General features: G+C 49.7%; 2 protein-coding genes across 7 annotated transcripts in view; one reads left to right on the forward strand and one right to left on the reverse strand.

Moving 5' to 3' along the window:
* Positions 1-2,463, forward strand: part of C16H17orf80 (chromosome 16 C17orf80 homolog) — a 17,508-nt gene extending 15,045 nt beyond the window's left edge. For 3 of the 6 annotated variants that reach the window (XM_023211925.2, XM_023211926.3, XM_023211924.3), the window contains exon 6: positions 1,202-1,489. In XM_023211925.2, coding sequence (XP_023067693.1) covers positions 1,202-1,305 — 104 coding nt within the window. In that variant the 3' untranslated portion in view covers positions 1,306-1,489. Of the gene's footprint in view, positions 1-1,201 lie in introns of all 6 variants that reach the window. The other 3 variants (XM_023211929.3, XM_023211927.3, XM_023211930.3) reach the window with 2 other exon arrangements.
* CPSF4L (cleavage and polyadenylation specific factor 4 like) overlaps positions 1-15,893 on the reverse strand; it is a 20,156-nt gene extending 4,263 nt beyond the window's left edge. The window contains exons 1-5 of the mRNA XM_023211931.2: positions 15,679-15,893; positions 14,909-14,959; positions 11,915-12,067; positions 8,467-8,562; positions 6,870-6,963 (exon numbers count right to left, since the gene is read on the reverse strand). Of these exons, the coding sequence (XP_023067699.2) occupies positions 6,870-6,963; positions 8,467-8,562; positions 11,915-12,067; positions 14,909-14,959; positions 15,679-15,847 (563 nt within the window). The 5' untranslated portion in view covers positions 15,848-15,893. The remainder of the gene's footprint in view (positions 1-6,869; positions 6,964-8,466; positions 8,563-11,914; positions 12,068-14,908; positions 14,960-15,678) is intronic.
* Between the last annotated feature and the right edge of the window lie 1,920 nt (positions 15,894-17,813).

Here is a 17,813-nt window from a genome sequence, read left to right on the forward strand (position 1 = left end):
TGCTTTGGCCCATAGAGAGTAACTTGGATACTTACAGGTAGAAAAAGCTTTGAGGAAATTTAGGCAGCATCAATGGATAAGTGTTTCCCCAACCTCCTTTCTAACATAGAGGGTTGTGTATCACACGCATACACCCCTCTGCCTCAGCTTTGCTTGTGGTATCCTCATCCCACAATACATGAGGTCAGTTCCTCTTATGTCCCAGCTCTTAAAACTACAGGAATGCTGGGTGCGGTGGCTCACGCCTGTAGTCCCAGCACTTTGGGAGGCCAAGGCGGGTGGATCATGAGGTCAAGAGTTCAGGATCAGCCTGTGCAATGTGGTGAAACCCATCTCTACAGAAAAACGTAAAAAGTCGTGGAGCTCAGTGGCACACGCCTGTAGTCCCAGCTGCTCAGGAGGCTGAGGCGAGAGAATCTCTTGAGCCCAGGAGGCAGAGGCTGCAGTGAGCTGAGATTGTGCCATTGCATTCCAGCCTGGGTAATGGAAGTGAAACCTTATCTCAAAAATCCCAAAAAACCTACAGGAAAGCCATAGCTAGCATATGTTGACTTGTACGTTGTTTCTCTCTCTTCTCAAAGCTGGAATGCTGGGGCTACTTTTTACCTACCTTTTCTATTCCCAGTCCCCTGCTCCTTTCCATCCCTAATGGGAGTAATTTAATTATGCAACAAATTCTCATAGTTAAGGTATTCGGCAATATATCCCTGTATCTTAGAATTCTCTGTAAGGAAAAATTTGTGGTTGAGGGAAAGAGTTCTACATTCAGTTATTTTAGTTTAATATTACTAAGAACTTCATTGGAACCCAGAACAATCTTCCCTGCTGAAAGAGCTTTGTGCCCATTCTCTGTGAGTGTTCTTTAGGAGAGATGCTTAATGATTCTCTCCACACCTCCCCATGCTTGCTTACTCAAGACCAGGAACTCTTGAGGTGAGAAGGTAGATGAGAATGACCTTCAATAATATCTTCTTTCCCAGTCCCCCAGTTCCCTCGAGCCGGGGCAGCAGACCACTGTGACCCACAGACAAAAGCCGCCCACTGCCTTGTTTTTGTACGTAGTCAAAACGTACAAAAACAAGCCCTGCTCATTTGATTAGGTGCTGTCCATGGCTGTTTCACACAACAGCAAAGTCGAGTAGTTGCGACAGAAACCATATGCCCTGAAAAGCTGAAAATATTTACTATCTGGCCTTTACAGAAAAATGGTGCCGACCCCTGCCCTGGAAGAGAACAACAGTACCTCCATGTGTTGGTGTGGCGAAGACGACTGGGGATCGCCGCTCTAAAACATGTTTGGATTAGGAAGCACATTTAAGTAGGAGAAGCCTGTCGTGACTTGTCTCTAGTGCCTTCATGCCCTGTGTTGCCCACTGAATTGCCGCGTAGCACCTAAGTGTAGTGGTAGCGTAAAGGGATAGCTTGTCACCCCTCAAGGTTATCAGGAACGTTCGTATCACTGCTATAAATGAAGTAGTATCACTTGTCATAATCAGAATGCTAAAACATAATGAAAAAGTTTAACTTAGTCACAGTTAAATATTTTATATCCCTGAAAATAAGTTCCTAAATGAGAATAGAACTGTTTAATGATCCATCAGTCCTAAAAGGAGATCTGCCTTGTATTGCCAAGTTTAAGGCAAAGGTGAGATCCTGTATTAATAAGACGACGGCTTTTTTGGTTGACATTGTTAAGTACTAACAATTGTAACTCACATATAGTAGGAAACAAAAAAAACTCTCCGCTGACTTCTTTGAATTAGGTACTGAGAATCCACAAATAAAGTAGCGTGGGTAACTTTAAAGAAGCCATTGGAAAGTCTCCACACTCTGGAATTACTTGCAAATGTCTACAGAGTCATGGAAGGAAAGGCTTCCTTATCTGGTCATTGCTGCCATCTGGGTTGGGAAAATAAGTGAAGATGTTTCATCAAGTCCTTGAAGAATCTCTTCTTAATGTTCAGAATAGTTTAAGAGCATTATTGAGTTAAACTGATAGCTGATTGATTATTTTCTGAGATTTAGATCTAAACAAACGCAGCATGATCAGGAAGCACACCTCACAGCTCCAGGGTGCAATACTGATGTAAACTTGTGAGGATACATGTTTCGCTCATATATGTAAAATTGCTATAAGTTCATTTGCACAGCCAGTTCCAATCATGTATGTGGTCACCAGATTAAAAGCTTCATCCAGAAAGACAAGACTCTTCAGAACAAATAGCAGACAAATCCACGCTTCAGGTGTGAGATGGAATAACTACTCATCTCTTCACAGAGCCAAGGGAAAGCGCTGTAACATGATTTACCATTTTAAACAGCCTTATAAGTTTTATCTCTTAAAATCAGGCTGGGCATGGTGGCTCATGCCTGTAAATTCCAGCACTTTGGGAGGCCGAGGCGGGCGGATGACTTGAGGTCAGGAGTTCAAGACCAGCCTGGCCAATATGATGAAACCCTGTCTCTACTAAAAATACAAAAATTGGCCAGCTATGGTGGCAGGTGCCTGTAATCCAAGCTACTCGGGAGGCTGAAGCAGGAGAATCGCCTAAACCCAGGAGGCGGAAGTTTCTGAGCCAAGATCCTGCCACTGCACTCCAGCCTGGGCAACAGAGCCAGACTGTCTCAAAAAACAGTAAATAAAATAAAATAAAATAATGCTCCAGAAGGAGAGGGGGTAAAAGTCATGTTCTGCCCCGTCTGTGGCATTGGTGAGAGCCCCACTAGGTAAGAAGCAATGCTTAGATCTTGCTTCCAGGCAGCAGCTTGAATTCCCAAATCTTCCTGCAAGGTGTATACAAATGGAGCATGAGAATCCATACACAATCCATATTCACCTTCCCATCCATCCCGCAGAAGAGGCATGGTGACACCCAGGCTACTCTCCATGCTTGAGAGGATGTATTAGAAGATTCTGTTACTAAAAGTTGGAAATACTCGGGCATGCTTGAACACCCCGGCTGTAACTCACACGTGGTCTGTTTAAGTGGATTAACCTCAGGGCAGCCTCGTTTAATCCTGAATAATAATATCTGAAAGACTGAGTTTACTTGGGAATGTGTAGTTTTTCTAATGTACATTAAAATTTATTTTAGCTGTTAAAAATAAAATCATTTTATTATCAGCAGACTCTTTTACGCTTTATGGGAAATCTACATACTGCTACCGCCACTCTTCATAATAGAAATATTTGTAAAATATAAAAAATACTCCCCTGAGCTATTCATTTGCCTCTTCTAGAGCCTCACCTGTGAAATGCGTGGGTGTGTCCCTGGCTAAGTTATCCAGTTTACTGGAGCCTCCTTTGTACTGTAATTTGGGGATACTTATTCCTACTTTGTAGACATTTGGTGAGATTAGAAGTCTTATGTGTGTTAACTCCAGCAACGTCTGTGATGGTAGGAACTCGTTGACAGCAGCTGTTCTAAAGCCTGTAGTATGTGCCATCACACTATATACAAATTCCAGCCTCTAACGGAGGAAGAGAGGCCCTACTACAATCCACACGCAGATCCAGCCAGCATCTGGGGCTTGCTTTGTGCCGAGTGCCATGCAAGGTTTTTGCATGTGTTTTCTCCTTTTAGATTCAAACAGTCCTGTGACATAGGTGCTATCCTGCTTATTTTCCAAAAAGAAAACAGGCTTGAGGTAGAGTGATTTGCCTACGTAGCTCTGTGCTGTTCATCACATAGCAGCCCCATTGGTTTGAACTGGCATTCAACCCCCCAAAACCTGACTCCTGGGCTCCATTCCTTCAGACTGCCCTAACTGGGGACTCCAGCTCCAGGCACGCCAGGCACCTGTCTCTTTACCAAGGTGGGGGTCCAGTTCTTCCTGACACATCACATTGCACTTCTCCATTTCTCCAAAAGGCTCAGCACAGCTGCTACCTCTCCTTTCCCAGTGGGTTAAGTTGCCTTGGTATTGGCCTTTCATTGTGGCATTAAAAGATAGTAATACTGTTGAATGTTACATGTCACTACCTTACCTCCCCAGGATAAGCCGATTTTGGAGCATCTACTCCATAATACTCCACACATAAGGCACAGAATATATTCTTAGATTTAAATAAGCCATAAAGGGAAGCAGCTGTCATGCTAAAGAAAACCATTTGAGTTAATTGCCAGTTGATAGCAGCAGCTGAGGCCATATGCAGAGGAATTGCCACGTGCAACCCGGAACTGTTGGTAGGAGCTGAGCAAACTATAATGATCGTGGATTTCCCATAGACTTGAACTTTTGGTTTTTATGTACATTTTGCTCCCATTTTATGGATAACTCATTCCTGCCAATCTGCCTCCAATCGTGTTGTATTTTTAGTAGCTCATTCACTTACAGGATCAAAAGAAAGAAACCTGCATGCCACAGGCTACTTTTGCACCTCACTCATACCCTGCTTAGCATGACAGCAGGCTTGCTGTGGAACTTGGAAAACAGAATCCCATTGAGCATCTTCTCCTGACCATGGGTTAGTTTTTAATAACTCCTACCAGTTGAGACTTACTGGCATAATGGCCTGGTCTTTGACACAGAAACAGAAAAAGTGAATGGCATGACTTTTTGTAAATTCAGATTTCTAAAGATGTCTAAGGAACCATAGGAGATGGTTAGCCACCTTTGTGAGGAATTGGATGGATTCTGCTTGTTAGTGAAGCTTATTTCAGGCATTCAAGCCCAGCATTACAATCCCAGAGAACAAGGCTCTAGATATTGCAAGGCACATAAAAGCAACTGTACAAGAAAGTCAAGGGTTCTGCCTCTCCTACCTGTCATCCCGATAAAACTATTCTCTTGCAGAATGGAGACTGCAAAGCTCAGGACAGTTTAGAAGCTATCAGAATGGAGGTATGATCACACATGATTTTTTTTTTTTTTCTTCCTGATAAACCAGAAGATAGCAGAAAAAGGAACCAGGTGCTACATTCCCTCCCTTAACTATACTCTGCCCTCCTGCCAAAAAAGAATCTCAAGGATGTTATGTACAAGTAACTGAAGAGTAGTAGGCAACAAAGCGGGAAATGACTGTTCCTTTTGAAGGAAGTCTTGTCCAGCAGGAGATGCCAACAGAATGGTTTACAGTATCCTCTCATTCTCTCCTAATTCACTCTCCCATCTGGTGCAGAAAAGGAGTCATTCTCCAGCTCCCTGATCATTCCTTGCCCTCCCAGCTCTCAGCCCAGCACTAGCCCAGCCCTTTGGGTTCCTTTGCCCACCCTGTGGCACAGGTCCTGCCCTTGACCCCTGATCCCCAGGCAGGAGAGCAGGCACTCTGTTGGGGATGGGGGCTTGCAACCTTCACAGCAGAAATAGGAGGTGCTGAATCCTGGGGCCGGTTGACAAGCTGCAGATAAAGTGAAGTCGTGAGGAAACACCTACTGCAGATAGTCCCTCTGTGCAGGTACTACAACTTGACAGAGGGCCGGGTTGCTGGCCATGCGTTTAGGGTGAAACCAAGGTTCAAGATGCCTTCAGTTATAGTTTTAAGTGCCAAAAGCATACCTTTCAATGAAAGTTAGGCTTTCATAGTAAATGGACTTGTAAATTCCCCACAGTCCCACAGATCGCCTCCCACCTTCTTTCAATGTCCACTCAGAACCAGCAGGGGCTGCCTTCCTCCCAGACCATCACCCACCCAGCGTCCAGTGCTCGGAGTCCCCAGTAGCTGTCAGGAGCTGCCCCAGTGTTGGCTCTGTCTGGCCTCTGTGATACTTAAACAGGTGTCCGACATTCAGTCACCTAGACCAGGGGTCAGTAAGCTTTTTCTATAGAACACCAAACAGTACATATTTTATACTCTGCAGGCCACTGGGTTTCTGTTGCAGCCACTGGACTCTGCCATTGTAAGCACCGGAACAGCCATGGCCCTGTTCCAACAAAACCCTTTATGAGCGCTGGAATTAATTTCACATGTCACAAAATATTTTGATTTTCCTCCCACTTTTTACAAACCATTCTTAGCCCTTCACCTGTACAAAGACAGGCAGCAGGGTGCACTTGGCCCACAGGCTGTAGTTTGCCAACCCCTGACATAGGCGCTCATCAACACTTGGTGTCTATTGAGAGTGTGTATCTCTCCATAGGGACTGGGCCCAGTTCTCAATCAGGGCCAGCCCTGATTCCAAAAACCACGCATGCTACCCAGTTAGCAGAAGGAAAGCCTTGGGCTGCTCAACAGAGAAGTCCTACCCTACCCACAGCAGAGATCCTAGAGGTTGGAGAGGAGTCTGGGAGGAACAACCACACATATGCACCCTGCATGCATGATGACTGCCTTTCAAAGGAGAGTGAGGATTTGCTGGGAGCCATGCAGTGCTGCTGGGTGAGCTTCCCTGGGGAGCAGAAAGGAGTGGGAATAGAGGGATGAGGCACGATGGCACATGCCTGCCTGCACTCACCTTCGTGTAACTCGGGTTGAATAAAAGATTCATCTTGGGACTAAGGAAAGTGGAGAGAGACGATTACAGCTCAGCTCTCGCCCTCCCATCTTCTGCTCATTAACATGCTCTGCGCCAGCCTGCTGCAGAGTTCGTATTTCAGAACCCTGTAGGGAAGGTGCCCTCCCTTAGCCAGGGCGTGAGGGAGAATTACGGAGGACTGGGGAGAAATGGGCGTTAAGTGTCTCTACTCTTATTACTAGAACAGTTTGTGAAAAGATCGACACCCATCCCCAGCATGAGTACACATTAAGAGGATGGGTTCGAGTTCCGAGATCACCAGGGTCAGGCATTGGTGCCAGGAAAATACTGGGGCAGATGCTTGCCAGACGCTTCATTTTCCACCATGGACCAGCAAAGGTATGGAAAGATCTAGAGCTAGAAGGCCAGGCCCAGTACTCTGGTGGGAGTTGATAACTGAAGGATCGTACTTACTGAGAAAATCGGCACTTGGGTCCCTCGGGGCAGAAGCCAACTAAATAGTTGAGACACATTATTCTGGGGACATGGCGGTATTTACACAGAGGACCTGCTGGGCAAAGAGAAAGTGATGAGAAGGATCCATTTCAGCAAGAGGGGAAAACACATGAAAAAGCTCCCTGGGAAGGGTGTGGATGGTCATCGGGGCTTCACTTAATACGGGCGGATAAATCTTCCCGTCCTTTCCATACCACCCTAAAGTACCCACTTCTAGCCATGAGACAGGGGTGGGGAAAGGGAACCTTGGAATGTGCTGGAGCAGGTGTCAGCTGGCAAGTCCTGATATAGAGTCGGAAGTGTCAGTGACATGCTGTGTCCTGGAGGACTTGCATGGATATGAACCATATTTTGTTGCCTGTTACTTGTTTAGGTATGGGACGTATAGCTGAGAAAAAGCTGACCTGCCTGGGCGGGGTTGCTCACACCTGTAATCCCAGCACTTTGGGAGGCCAAGGTGGGTGGATCACTTCAGCCCAGGAGTTTGAGACCAGCCTGGGCAACATGGCGAGACTCTGCCTCTACTAAAAATACAAAAATTAGCTGGGCGTGGTGACGCACACCTGTAATCCCAGCTACTTGGGAGGCTGAGGTGGGAGAATTGCTTGAACCTGGGAGCCAGAGGTTGCAATGAGCCAAGATCACACCACTGCACTCCAGCCTGGGTGAAAGAAAAGAAAAAGCTAAACCCACAAACCTACTGATCATCTCAGCAGCCCTCACCCCCGCCCAGATCCCTAAAACCAACAGCACTAAGAACTCAGTAAGAAAAACCTATCTGAAGACACAGGAGAGGGAGGAACCCTGTTGCTTAGGGCATGGGAACCCTGCTGGGGGTAGCTGCCTCTTAAATTTGGCTGACAGCAATGGGAAAGGTAGGACATGCTTAAGCAACACTCAGGACCCCCCAGGTGGATAAGTGGAATGCAGAAGAGAGCGCACATCTCCTGTGGGCCTCACCATGTGTCAAGAGCTTCCTATGGTTCAGTAACTTGGAGAAGGGCACGCAGCTGATACAATGCTGAAGGTAGGATTTGAACCCAAGTCAGTCTGCCCCAAGAAGCCTATTATGGCCCCACCCCAGGCTGTGTTTTGTGTGTCAGACCAGAGCTGGAGAACTACAGAAAGGCCTTCTGTTGGGTTTTTTTTTTTTTTTTTGAGACGGAGTCTTGCTCTGTTGCCCAGGCTGGACTGCAGTGGCCGGATCTCTGCTCACTGCAAGCTCCGCCTCCCGGATTTACGCCATTCTCCTGCCTCAGCCTCCCGAGTAGCTGGGACTACAGGCACCTGCCAACTCGCCCGGCTAGTTTTTTGTTATTTTTTAGTAGAGATGGGGTTTCACCATGTTAGCCAGGATAGTCTCGATCTCCTGACTTTGTGATCCGCCCGTCTCAGCCTCCCAAAGTGCTGGGATTGCAGGCTTGAGCCACCGCGCCCGGCTTCTGTTGGGGTTTCAACAAGGCACAGCCTCGTCAGGAAAAGGGCCCCTCCCCTGCTGAGAGCCCCCACCCTCATCCCCACAACCCCTAGGGCTCCGTGGCTTCCACGGCCTCACCGTCCTTGCAGAAACCTTGGTCATACCAAGGACAGTCCTGGGACTTGAAAGCTGGCTTCACATGGAGGAAGGGACACTCCTTGTTGCTGCAGTCACCTGAAAATCCCAGCACTCTTTGTAGAAGCAGTTTCTCTTTGTGGTCACTTCTGTGTCCCCAAACCAGATTCACCTTGCCCCTCATATACACAGAAGACACTGGCTTTTATTCTGGGAGTCACCAGCTGTTTGAAGATGGCAAGTATGTCTAATCCCTTCTGCAGTCTAAAGAGGGTGCATCCCAGTCTTACTTGTTAAGCAGGGCATGGTCGGAATATATGCCTCTGGAAGAGTAAGAGTGGGGGCAGAACACCAAATGGAAAAGGAGGCATTGGAACTGAAGGCAGTTGGAGGCTAGCAGGAACAAGGAGAGCCAAGAAGACCTGTGACATTAAGTGGAGATATTTCTATGTCGCTGTAACTGAAGCCCTCTCTTCATCTCTACTACAAAACCCATGCTGCCTGCAGAGCCTAGGGAAGCTGTCCCCTTGGTGGAAATGCAAAGAAAAGCAGACCCCTGCTGAAGATGGCACAGGTATGGAAAGAAACACTCTGCAGAGTGGGTATCTGCAGTTATACTAAGCCTGCGTCATCATCTCTCTATGGATTAGACCAAGTCTCAGGTTTATTTCCTACAATGAGTCAGCTCAGCGGGCCTGGGCTACCCAGGTGCTATTATTATTACTATTATTTTATTATTTTGAGATAGGGTTTTACTCTGTCACCCAGGCTGGAGTACAATGGTGCGATCTTGGCTCACTGCAACCTCTGCCTCCCGGGTTCAAGTGATTCTCCCAACTCGGCCTCCCGAATAGCTGGGAATACAGGTGTGCACCACCACACCTGGCTAATTTTTATATTTTTAGTAGAGACGGGGTTTTACCATGTTGGCCAGTCTGGTCTCAAACTCCTGACGTCAGGTGACCTCAGGATCACCACCTCGGCCTCCCAAAGTGCTAGGATTACAGGCATGAGCCACTGTTCCTGGCCTAGGGGTACTTTCCTTCAGGCAAAACCTTGCTCTGTAGAGGCCTAGCGTATAAAATAGATCTTCTTGGAGCAATTTGAAAATCAGCGGAATATATGCAATGACGCTCCTTCAGCTCTGAAAAGCACTGAGTTGTAGATAAGGAAGATGAAGTTGGAAAGATTCATGAGTTCTCAACTTGAATGAAGCGAAAGTGGGATGAATCTTCCCCCATGCTTCCTTCAGAGCTCTCTTCCTAAGAGAAATTAAGAGGGCTCTTAATTTTCTCTGTCTCAGAGGAAAAAAAAAAAAAAAAAGGAGAGTACCCCCGATTCCTAAGAGTTTAAAACCACCATTCTTTCCCAGCCCTCTCATTTCACAGAGAATGCCAGGGCTCAGAGACGGGAAAAGGCCACATCCATTTCATTCAGCTTCCTCACATTCATGAAGGGTTCATTTGCTCATTGTCAGTGTACAGCACTGGGCAGAGCTGACTCTGCGCTTGAGCTTTCTAATGAATCAAAGTGACATCACCCACTAGGTGATGCTAGCCGGCGTTTGATGGATGGAGATAACAAGAAGTCATCTACACTGGTTGCCGTTCTGCTGGGCGCACGTCTCTGCATTCCTGGCCTGGCCAGCAGGTGGCAGCAGCACCTCAGCCTTCAGTCCGCCTTTCAGAGACCGGGGTACTGGGCTGAAGACCTCAGACAGCAGGCGCTTCCAGTGACTCTTTCCCACTCCCACACCTCCCCAACACCACCAATTACAGTGATCATCACTTTGATATTCGAAAGCCATATGCATTCATTTACTGTAAGAACCGTAGATTATATCTTGTAATCACGAGCTTACAAGTCTGTCCCCTACTAATTGGAGTTATCTGGGGGCCGAGGGGGACCTGGTCCTGTTCCTGTATCCATGCCCAGGAGCACCTGATCGGGGCTATTGAAGGAATAACTAAGTAGGTGGCATTTTATTACTAAAGTCACAGAATGTTAGGCAGTGACCAAGCGGAGCTTGGATAAACATTGTCCTTTCAGGGGAGACCTGGGGGCAGCTCTCAGGAACTGCCATGCCTTCGCCTCCCAGGAGCAGGCAGGAAATGAAATACTAGCCTGGGAGGGGCTCTGACTGGCCTAGGTGATGCTTTGCCTCCTTCTCAGGTACCCAGGACCCTCCCATTGGCACTAACGAGGAGCAGCCACTTGGGAGGCCCTGAAGCTGGCTCCAGCCACATTTGGAAGCCAAGCCTCCTGAGTCAGGGGCATCTAGGGGATTCTGCCAGCTGTCTCCTTACAGGTCACTCTTTATGGAACACAGTTCGAAAACCACTGGAGTAGATAATCCGTAAGGCTCCTTCCAGCTCCGAAAAGCTCTGAGCCTTAGAACTATATTGTGAAGGGTGAAACCTGAAGCACATTCACAAATCTTTCTTAAATAAGTGGGAAAGTGGCTGCAGCTGCCCCATAAACAGTCCCTTGATTAAAAGGACAAAGGATGCCGGGTGTGGTGGCTCACGCAGATAATCCCAGCACTTTGGAAGGCTGAGGCAGGTGAATCACCTGAGGTCAGGAGTTCAAGACCAGCCTGGTCAACATGGCAAAACCCAGTCTCTACTAAAAATACAAAAATTAGCCGGGCCTGGTGGTGGTGGGTACCTGTAGTCCCAGCTACTCAGGAGGCTGAGGCAGGAGAATTGCTTGAACCTGGGAGGTGGAGTTTGCAGTGAGCCAAGATCATGCCACTGCACTGTAGCCTGGGGGACAAAGTGAGACTCTGTCTCAAAAAATATATATACATATAAAATAAAAGGACAAAGGATGCCTTGAAGCCAGAGGGAGGCAAGATGCTGGTCGAGGCTTGACCACACAAGATGATTTTAGGTGCTAGACTTCTGAACCTCATGGATTTGTGTTTACAGTTACCTTTGATTTCCAACAAGTGATGCTAGTTCTCCATTCATGGAAACAATGCAAAGTTTCTTCTAAAATAAGAGTTAAAACAGCAGGACCGTTGGAAGAGCAGACAGTGGCACAGGGGCTTTGAGGGTACAGCAGGCATCGTGAATGTGGCTCTGAAGGCCTGATGTTCAGGAAGTTCTAGCCGGGGCCTGAGAAATGGCTCATTTTAGACATTTCCAAATAGTCAGGCTGGGTGTGTGATGAACCAGGATGGGGCAGAGCAACAATCCCGTCTTCCCTTGTGGGGGTAACTGGTATGCACCTTGATCCTGGGGGCGGTAAAGGGCAGGGACTTCAGGGTGCACTTCTGCTTGTCTGGGGGTTTGGAGAACAGGCACCCGAGGCTCAGACAGGTCTCTCTGGCCTCCAGGGACATGTTCAGCCTCCTCTGCGTGCCCCCTCCTCTAGAAACCTTCTTCCCATTTCACAGCCCACACTGCCACCCTCCACGGTGAGGCGCCGAGCCAGGAAGAGGCCTTACCAAACTTGGAGTAGAAGTAGCACTCAGGCATCCTGGTGATGTCATACTGGTGCAGGAACTTGCAGTGGTCACCCTTCTTGCACAGCCCCCGGAGCCAGTGCTTACACACCACCATCTTCTCCCCTCGGTCATGTCGGAAGGGGCAGAGTTTCCCTGGAGATGCCAGAGCACCTGGCTGGGAGGCCTCTCATCCACAGCCTGGGCCCGGCTCAGCCCTCCAGGGGATTCCCCAGCAGGGTACCCAACTCAGTCCCCAGCGACTCTCCCCTTATCCCTTCACCTGGACCCTGTAGGGGCAAGAGCTGGGGGCCGAGGCAGCATGAAGGGCAAGCTCTTCTTTTTGAGACAGAGTCTTGCTCTGTTGCCCATGCTAGAGTACAATGGCGTGGTCTCAGCTCACTGCAACCTCCACCTCCCGGGTTCAAGTGATCCTCCTGCCTCAGCCTCCCAAGTAGCTAGGATTACAGGTGCACATCACCACACCTGGCTATTTTTTTTTTAATTTTTAGTAGAGACAGGGTTTCACCATGTTGGCCGGGCTGGTCTCAAACTCCTGATCTCAGGTGATCCATCTGCCTCAGCCCCCCAAAGTGCTGGGATTATAGGCATGAGCCACTGTGCCTGGCCAGGGCAAGCACTTCTTAATGCACAGCTGTTCCCACTACCACACCTCTGCCCATCCTTCCCATCTGCCTGGCGTGTCATGCCCTTCCCCAGGGAAGCACCTGGGCTCAGAACAGCTGCCTCCTTTTCATTCCCACAGTGCCTAACAGCCCCTCTCATCCTGCCAGGGAGCAGGGCCAGGCTTTCCAGCCCGGAATCCCCACACCCAGCCCAGCCCCTGGCACATAGTAAGTGCTCAGTTAGGGCACGTTGAATTCCCATCTTTAAAAACACCAAATGTTATGCTTCCCAATTCCAGGGACCTAACAGGGTGACAGAAGAGCCAACTTTGTAATGATTTATAAGGAATATTCCATGGAAATGTTACATTTAACTGTTTTATCATCATCACTCAAGTCTGCATTGCTATTAGCAGGAAGGACACCCAGTTCCTAAGTTTCTTTCTCTTTATATTTATTCATTCATTAATTCATTCTTTTTGAGACAGGATCTTACTCTGTTGCCCAGGCCAGAGTGCAATGGCACAGTCATGGCTCACTGTAGCCTCAAACTCCTAGACTCAGGCAGTTCTCCCATCTCAGCCTCCCGAGTAGCTGGAACTACAGGCATGCACCACCACATTGAGCTAATTTATTTTTTGTAGAGACAGGGCTTTGCCATGTCCCAGGCTAGCAGTTCCTGAGTTTCTAAGCAGGTCCAGCTTCGTGCCTGGCCAGTTCTCTGACATAATTTGGGGTGTAGGGGAGGTGTTATTTCCATTTTTCCTTTTTAAAAAACAATTTTTTTTTTATGTTTTGTAGAGATGGGGTCTCGCTATGTTGCCCAGGCTGGTCTTGAGCGATCCTCCAGCCTCTGCCTCTCAAAGTGCTGAGATTACAAGTGTGAGCCAACTCTCCTGGCCAAGGTGCTCTTTTTAAATAACCCCTACCCTCCACTGCTGGCCATTGGCTTGCTTGGTTCTGACCTTCCACCACAATAGCTTTCTTTCTTTGCAAAAGGGTATTGCTAGGAACTGCTGATCTAGGGACTGGATGGGCTGAGCTGAGGAGACGCCACTCAGCCCACATTTGAGCCTGCAGGGTCCTGGGTGCACAAGCCCTTAGGTGACCAGTGATCTCATTTCCCTTCTCCCTGCATGGTCCAGGGCTGGCTCCAAGACAAACAAGGCAGGTGGGCGACCATGGTCCCAGGTCCTCCTTGCCCGGTCCCCTCGAGCCCCCCCTAGCTTCCAGGGACAGAGTCATTTGGATCAGAAAGCATGTCCTAAACTCTCACACCAGGGAGATTTCTTAACCCAAATGTATAGGCAAGCAAGACTGGGAAACCCTAAAATTGGAAGCCAGTTTTTGTGTGTGTGTGTGTTTTTTATTTTGGGCAGTTGTGTATTTCTGTGGGAAGGGCCTCTACGTGAGCCAAGAGCCAGAAGAAAAGTTGAAAACTCTTGCATTTGAGTCAGGCCTTCCCAGAATGGCCGCATTTGGGGAGAGGGGCCTAGAAAGAAGGTATTGACCCAAAGTCAGGGCAGGAGAGAAGTGGAGGATGCATTTTGATAGCATTTAAAAGACAGTGGCTAGTGCTACCTCAGAGCACAGGGAATGGATGAGACAACTGACCAGTTTCCAAACTGAGTCAGAGCATGGGACTGGGGAAGAAGGATGCCTCCAGTCTAGCTAGGAAGAAAACAAGAAAAACATCAAGAAGCTGGAGCCTCCTGGGAATGCACAGGCCAAAGCTCAGACACACGCCCATCCCAGCAAGGCAGAAAGAAAGAAAAATCCCCTTTCCAGGCAGCCTGATTACCCTGATGTGAACTGCAAACTATGAAAACTGCTGCTGAGGTGGGGAAATCTTAGGGGAGCCGCAGGCTGCTCGGTGGATCCACCCACTTATCCTTTGTCTACCTGTAAGTCTAAAATTCTGCTCCATGGCCGGCCATGGTGGCTCATGCCTGTAATCCCAGCACTTTGGGAGGCCCAGGCAGGTGGATCACCTGAGATCAGGAGTTTGAGACCAGTCTGGCCAACATGGCAAAACCCCATCTCTACTAAAAATACAAAAATTAGCCGGGCTTGGTGGTGGGCGCCTGTAGTTCCAGCTACTCGGGAGGCTGAGGCAGGAGAATCGCTTGAACCCGGGAGGCGGAAGTTGCAGTGAGTCGAGATCACACCACTGCACTCCAGCCTGGGCAACAGAGCAAGACTCCATCTAAAAATAAATAAAATAAAAATAAAATTCCGCTCCATCCCAATTTTCCCTTCCCAGGTGCAAATTTGACACCCTGTCCCAGGCCAGGCAGAGCCCCTGCTGGGTGTAGCTCAGACAGACCCTACACTCACCCAGTTCGGGGCCCAGGCCTGCCCAGTAACTCACCTTTCTCACAGAGCCCTTTAGCGAAGAAGTTGCACACAGCTGAGGCCGACTCTGGAAGAAGAAAAGGGAACGGAGAAGGTAGCTTCCCCAGAGGCTGCAGCTGTCCCAGGAGCCTCCACCTCCTATCCGCATGTCCCGCCTAGACTTCCCCCAGGCTCTGGCCTGTGAGCCCTCAAATCTGGGCCCTGTAGAGGTTAACCTTCAGAGCCAGCCAGCAGACCTCAACCCTTAACCCCCCAACTCTGAAACAGAGGAGCTCGAGGTGCTCAAGGCTGGCCCAGGAGCTCGGGAGGCCAGTGTGGCTTCTCTCAAGTCATCGTCTCTCTGTGCCTCTCTCATTGTGGAAAATGGGTTGCTGTGAAGCCACAGAAGAGAGAGAGAAGGGGCCCTTGCATCAGGGAGTTGAGCAGAGAGGCCTGTAGAGAAAGTAGGGGGAGGGAGGCCGGGCGCGGTGGCTCACGCCTGTAATCCCAGCACTTTGGGAGGCCAAGGCGGGTGGATCAGGAGGCCAGGAGATAGAGACCATCCTGGCTAACACGCTGTAACCCCGTCTGTGGTAAAAATACAAAAATTAGCCAGGTGTGGTGGCGGGCGCCTGTAGTCCCAGCTACTCGGGAGGCTGAGGCGGGAGAATGGCGTGAACCCGGAGGTGGAGCTTGCAGTGAGCCAAGATGGCGCCACTGCACTCCAGCCTGGGCGACAAAGCGAGACTCCACGTCAAAAACAAAAAGGGAAGGTAGGGGAGGGCTAGTGGCCCCATCCTCACTCACTGTCCATGCCCGGGAAAGGCAGGAGCCCAGCGCCCTTCTGCATCTCGACATCCTCCTCGAAGGCGAAGGTGAACCGCTCCAGCCCCGCAATGACCTCTTGCATCTTCCATCTCCGGCTGGGGCTGCGGAAGCTGCCGGAACCCAGGCAGGTGGGCCCGATATAGCTCATCAGGGGCCCTTAAGGGGCCAGCGCCCAATGCCTCACCCCAGGGTGCCAGAGGCCAGGTGTCTGCAGGCGAGTCTCCAGCTTGGGCTGTATAAGAGTGGGGCCCAGCTGCCTCACCCCGCCCACCCAGTGCAGGGGCAGACACCCCAGGGACCCTCGCCCCCACACTGTGTACACAAGGCCCACTCGGGTAGGGAGGGATTCGCAGAGCCCCACAAACTGCTTATCTCTGCATGTTACCAAACACAAACGTGGCGTGCACGCAGACATTACCAAACCTGGGCTCATACTTTGTCCATGAAGACACAGCCACAGGTTAGCAAAGAGTTGCACAAACCGACCGCAGCAAGGCTGTTATTCTGCCAGAGCTGGGGGTGGTGGGGATGTGCAGAGGGAGGGAGCCGTCCCACCTCCCTGCTTCTTCCCATCACGGAAGGGGTCTCCCTCTGGGACCCCTGACACCCCCTTTCTGGCCTGAGTGACAAACCCAGAGTGAGCTCTTCAAGGGAGACGGGGAAAAAGGAATGAAGAGCAGAGGAATGGGAAACAGTTGGATGAAAGGCGCTTTGTTTACCTCGCACACAATTGCCAGCTTGGCTGGAGGGCGGAACCGACCCAAGGCCAGGGCGGCCTCCCAGCCAGGATTCCACAGGGCCACCCAGTGCCACCCCACCCCTGAGAAAGTGCTTTATAAATGAAATCTCTATGCAAATGTTGTTTTATTATTATTACACCACCCCTGCCTGCAGGGCTGGGGACATCTGAAAATGCTTTCAAAGGAACATGTTAGGGCTCTAATTAGACTAGGCTCTCCCCTCCCCCTGCTCTGGCCCCAAACTGGCCTCGCTTCTAACTAGAGCTGCTGTTCTCAGTCACATTGGCCTTTGATGCCCGTAGAACCAGAACCCAAACGCCCTGCTTTCTGGGTGCCCAGACCCAGCAAGGAGAGGTGGGCAGCCTGCAGGCTCTCATCTGGGCCAACATGCACGAGCCTGCTGGCTGTTGTTCCCCATGGCTGTCACTCGTAGATCCGTTCTTTTGAACTCCAGATCAGAAAATAAAATAGCTGGAGAGATAGACGCCTGGAGCCGAGGCAGGACTGGGAGGAGCAGGGACAAGATCCAAGAGTTTCCAGAAGCTCAAGCCTCTGACTGCATCCTGGGAGAGGCAGAGGGACCCAGCTCCAGGGCTGCTAGAGGGTGGGGCTGAGGGGGTCCCTGGGGTAGAAACCCTGGTACTCTTGGCCTTAGTTGTGTGTGTTGATTAGTCGTCCCAGGAATGCATTCATCTGTCAACACAGGCTCATTAGAGGCTCACAGTAGCCTGGCAGCGCATGCAGGACTGATGAGGGCATCAAAGCCCGGGGAGGCCAAGGGCACGTGGTTTGGAAGGTGATACAGATGGGGTTCAAATCTGGGTCTCTTGATGATTTTCCTCCCTAAACATCCCTGAGCATCTATGCACTAGGGTCACATCCCTACCCTCAGAGATGACCCTGTCAAGGAGGGGACATTAGCCATTCACACAATAATGAGATGGAGGCACAAGGGACCCAGCAGGGCAGGAAGGGGTGGCAGGGAGCACTCTCAACGGAGAGTCATGATGTTGGGGAGAGAATGTTCTGGAAGAAGGCCAGCACTATGAAGGCTGGGACATGGAGCAATGTGCAGACTGAGGAAGCGCTCAAGGCTTTGGTTTGGCAGAAGTGGGGATAAAGGGGGGAATGGGGGCAATGAGGCTGAAGAGCTGAGAAGGGACCCAACTTTGGGAGGCCTGTTGGGGTCAGCTTTTTGGGGGAGTGATCACGAAGGTAGCAGAGCCACCACAGGGCTCTGAGAACTGTGCATGGCTCTCTGAGGGATGGTCGCGGAAGACTGGACGGGGGCTGCTTAGCGGATGCATTATTTTCTTTTCTTTTTTTTTTTTTTTTGAGACGGAGTCTTGTTCTGTTGCCCAGGCTGGAGTGCAA

Source organism: Piliocolobus tephrosceles, chromosome 16 (assembly GCF_002776525.5).
Source record: "Piliocolobus tephrosceles isolate RC106 chromosome 16, ASM277652v3, whole genome shotgun sequence".
NCBI lineage: Eukaryota > Metazoa > Chordata > Mammalia > Primates > Cercopithecidae > Piliocolobus > Piliocolobus tephrosceles.